Raw genomic sequence first — 4,166 nt, 5'->3', positions numbered from 1 at the left:
CTCTTGGCCACGACACCCCCTCTCTTTCCCCCCGGGTTGCCCGCACTCGAGCCTTTCTTCTCTGATTCGGGGACCCCAGCACCCTACCTACTTTGGCCACGACACCACCCTCCCTCTCCCCCCCACCCTCTCTCCCTCTCCCCCCATCTCTCCCTCCCTCCCCCCTCCTCCTCCCTCTCCTCCTCTGTCCCTTTTGCTGGACCCTCCTCCCAATCATAGCCTCTAGCTCTAGCTGTCCCTCAGGGTGCTCTCCTGGGCTCTCTTCTCTTCTCCCTCTGGACTAATGAACTTGCTGGTCTCACTAGCTTCCCGGGCTCTAATTATCTCTAGACAAATGATTCTCTGAACTATTTGTTCTGGCCCTGACTTCTCTCCTTAACCACCAGGAACCGAATCTCCAGCTGCCTTTTAGACCACTTGAAATGGCTGTGCTGTAGCCATGTCCAAATCGCAGCCATTCTCATTTTCTCAAGCCATTCCCCATCGCTCTAAAGGGCATCACCCACCATCCACCCAGGCTTCTCTCAGTCTCCACAGTGCTCAGTGGTCAATGGCCCCTCCTCCCCTCTGGCCCTGGCCCTACCCTGGTGCAGACCCTCCTCCCCTCACCCCTGGACGATGGCACGGCTGCTGGGGGGAGGGGGCTGCCTGCTCCAGGTCTCCCCCCTCGGGTCCACCCTCCATTCAGACAGTGCCTGATCTTCCTAAAGCACAGGGCTGATCCTGTTCCCCCCCGCCCGACTCAGCCAATTCCAGTGCTTCCCTATTTACTGCTTCCAGGAGCCAATATTCAGATCTCTCCATAGCCTGGTTCTCTTTGCCCCTCCCTGCTTTCCAGGCTTCTGACACCTCATTCCCTGATATGCTGTTCAGACCCTCCTTCTCTTGTCTCTGGGCATTTTCTCTGGCTGCCCCCATGCCTGGCATGCCCTCTCTTCTCACCGCCATCTCCTGGATCCCTTCACATCTCAGCTAAAATCCCACCTAGACCCAGAAGCCTTCCCCAGTCTCCTTAACCTTCCGGGCAGCTGCCCTCTGGAATTGCCCCAGTTCGTCCCATCTGGAGCTTGTCTCTAAGTTAGGTGTTTGCATGTTGTCTCTCCCATTAGGTTGGAAGCTCCTTGGTGGTAAGGGGGGACTGTTTGGGCTTGGTCTTTCTTTGTATCACCTGGCTTAACCCAGTGCCTGGAATCCAGCAGGTGCTGAAAAAAGAGTGACTTTCCTGGCCTTGGCTTCATCCCACACGAACCAGGGACCCACTAGACCAGAATTTATCCAGCATTTGTCTGGGAGGGGATGGGGAGTCCATCTCCTTCAAGAGCAGGTAACCTTCTTAGGGAAGATGGGCCTGACAGCCTGCCCTTGGTGACATCTTCTGGGGCTCCTGACTGCCCGAGGGGGCTCAAATGCCCCAAGACCAACCATCTGCCAGAGGCTGGAGAATCCAGTCCTTTCGGAGTTTTCTCTTCACCAGACCAAACATGCCTCAACCATCCTCTGATGTCATGGGCTCGACTTGCCAATGCTACCCAGCCCAGCTGCTGTCTCAGGAAACAATGTCCCTCTTAAATGGAGGTGCCCAGAGGCCCTTGAAGGCAGAGCCCTGGGCCAGTGTAGGGGGTCTTCAGGTGCCCATGGTCCAAGGGGCTGGTGCACCCCGCCCACCAATCAGTAGGTTGGGTGGGACAGTCCCTCCCGGCCCTTTCCTTTTCACTCTCCAAACTTCAAGAACCACACAGGCTTTGGGCATGCCTCGCAGAGCCTGCTATGGCTGTGAGAGCGAGCCCCAGAGCACACCTATACTGCCCCTGAGAGAATTCCCTGTGTCTGGACCCCCTGCTTCTCCTTCCCACGTCCTCTTCAGCTCAGACAGAAAAGGGCTCCCTGTCCATTTTTGCGAATGGACACTGAGCAGCCCAGAAGAGCAGGGGAAAACATCCTGATTTCACTGCAGAGCATTGACTTTTTGGATCTACAGTGTTGAGGGAGGTACCCCTGAACCCACTCCAGGATGGCACCATGAGCTAACCACTTAGCCTGAACTTGGACCGACTGGGGCAGGATGGAGACAGCCACCAGCCGACCTCACAGAAGCCTGGGGCAATGGGCAGCTCCCCTGTGTTCTAAAGCCCAAAGCCAAAGAGCTAGAACTCTGGGCTCCCTGTGGGTCAGAGGGCCTAGCAGTCACCTGGGGATGGGCACCTGGGTGAAGGCACCCAATAAAATACATAAAACACAAAGGGAGTCGGTTTCAGTGAAATACAGCTATTTCCTTCCTCTCCAAGCTCCTGGACTTCCTGAGATCTCCCTACAGAGCCCAGGGTGCCAGAAGCATTTTCCTCTTATCCTTGACCCAGCAGGAGGTGGGGTCAGTTCGCTGGAGGGCCCCCTGAGGGACCAGGCAAGCACAGAAAGGAGCGGCCAGAGATGGGCAGTAAGGCAAGGCTCAGGCTTTCTTACCTGTCAGGCAGAGGAGAGCTAGCAGCAGTCTCATGTTAGGAGCTGGAGCTGGAGCTGGAGCTGGCACCCCTCAGCTTCCCCAGAAAAGCTCGTGCAGGCTCCCACAAGAACACATTCATATCTGTATAGAGGCGCCCACAAGCCCTGGGGGCGGTGTGTGTGTGTGAGAGAGAGAACTTCCTGGGTCTTCACTTCAGGGCCTTTTCATCTTTCCCTGGGGAGCCCCAGGGGCTGAGGGGAGCCCAGGCCTGGGGTACACAAGTGCCTCGGCTCTCCTAGACCCTGCCAATGAAGTCAAAGCCTCCAGAAAGCTTTCCCTGACACTTCTGTCTCATACCTTCTTATGAGGAAATCAATCCACTGGGAATCTGAGCTTGAGTCTAAACTCCTTCCTGATAGATAATGAGGGGACAGAGCTGGGCCTTGGGCCTCTCCTGGGGTGCCCGACCCCGGTATCAGAGCACCAGCTCTGAGTATATCTCTCGCATGGGGCATGGATGAGGTTGGTCAAGCCATCCATCAGTAGGCAGGGAGCAGGCATCGAGAAGTCCCCTTTTCTGAACCAGGTGAACTAGCCTCATGCTGGCAGAAGCCAGCTGGCAGGGGGTCAGCTCATTCCCTGATGGATTTCCTCCTGCCTTGGGGGTATCGAGGTCTGGCCTGTGCCTAGGAAGGCCCCTGCAGGGGATGTCAGGTACATACGGAGTGTCCCCCCATCCCCACTCAGGGGTCTCACACAAACACGGGGGCCAGTTTAGCCTTCATCTCCCCTAGCAAGCATGGCCTGACTTCCCCAGACAACCTTCCCTAGGGATGGGCCCCAAAGGCCTCCCTATTCTCTGGGCTTTCAGTACAGGCCATCCGAGCTCCCAGCACTAACTAACCATGGGCTGCAGGCTTCAGGAGGTGACATGTCTGCCGGGCTCTGCCCCCACACAGCCTCATCTGCAGTTTGGGGGTTTAAGGAGGGTATAGGGAGGGGGCCCTGTGTGTGCCTATGGGGCATTGCCTGGAGGAGCCGCTCTTGGGACAGGAGGAGGGGGGAACACAATAGCTGTCTCCAGTATTGGGAAGGCCCTCCTGGAGAACACGGTTCGACTTTCTCTCGACCCCAGAGGGCAGAGGCCGGAATAATGGGCATCTATGGGGCACCAGGGGACAGCGGAGAAGGGGCAGCAGCGTCTGTGATGGGCCACAATGCTCACACCCGAGCCCTGCACTCCTCCCCTTGTCCTGCCCACCATGAGCCCATCCCAGGCCTGGTCAGTTCCTTGGCAGTCCGTGCCCATCGGCAGACATCTCCTCCTTTGAGGCACGATCAGGGGGCACTGCCTGCGCTCCCAAGGCAGCTGGCTGTCCTGTCGGGGCTCACTGGTACACTCTGCCCCCTCCTTTCCCCAGCTCCTGGTTCTGACCACTGAGCCCAGCTCCGAGCCAAAGCTGAACTGCGGGGGCTGCAGGGGGGCTGACTGCCAGGCTGCGGCCGCTTCTGCTCCATTCCGGAGTTTTTACTCCTGGGCTGGGCTTTTACCATCCAGGCTTAGCCAGTTTTAAAGCTTGGATCTCAGTAAAAGGAGCTCCCAGGAGTGGTCGCTGTCTGAAGGCATATGGACACCCAGGCTCAGAAAATGCTAAGAAGGCTTGGGGCGGGGTGGCTAGGTGGCACAGTGAATAGAGCACTGGCCCTGGAGTCAGGAGGACCTGAG

The 4,166-nt window shown here is 57.5% G+C and overlaps 2 protein-coding genes across 2 annotated transcripts in view; both read right to left on the bottom strand.

Annotated features, from left to right (window-relative positions):
• The window catches only part of ITGAE (integrin subunit alpha E), a 51,924-nt gene extending 49,321 nt beyond the window's left edge, over nucleotides 1–2,603 (bottom strand). Inside the window, 1 exon segment of the mRNA XM_069083236.1 lies at nucleotides 2,461–2,603. Within this exon segment, the coding sequence (XP_068939337.1) occupies nucleotides 2,461–2,494 (34 nt within the window). The 5' untranslated portion in view covers nucleotides 2,495–2,603.
• TAX1BP3 (Tax1 binding protein 3) overlaps nucleotides 1–4,166 on the bottom strand; it is a 165,234-nt gene that overhangs the window by 77,695 nt on the left and 83,373 nt on the right. The window lies entirely within an intron of this gene.

The sequence above is a fragment of the Petaurus breviceps genome, unplaced genomic scaffold (assembly GCF_028583685.1).
Source record: "Petaurus breviceps papuanus isolate PSGF00001 unplaced genomic scaffold, PetGlider_PUasm1.0 173, whole genome shotgun sequence".
NCBI lineage: Eukaryota > Metazoa > Chordata > Mammalia > Diprotodontia > Petauridae > Petaurus > Petaurus breviceps.
This window is presented reverse-complemented; position numbering and strand designations above follow the sequence as displayed.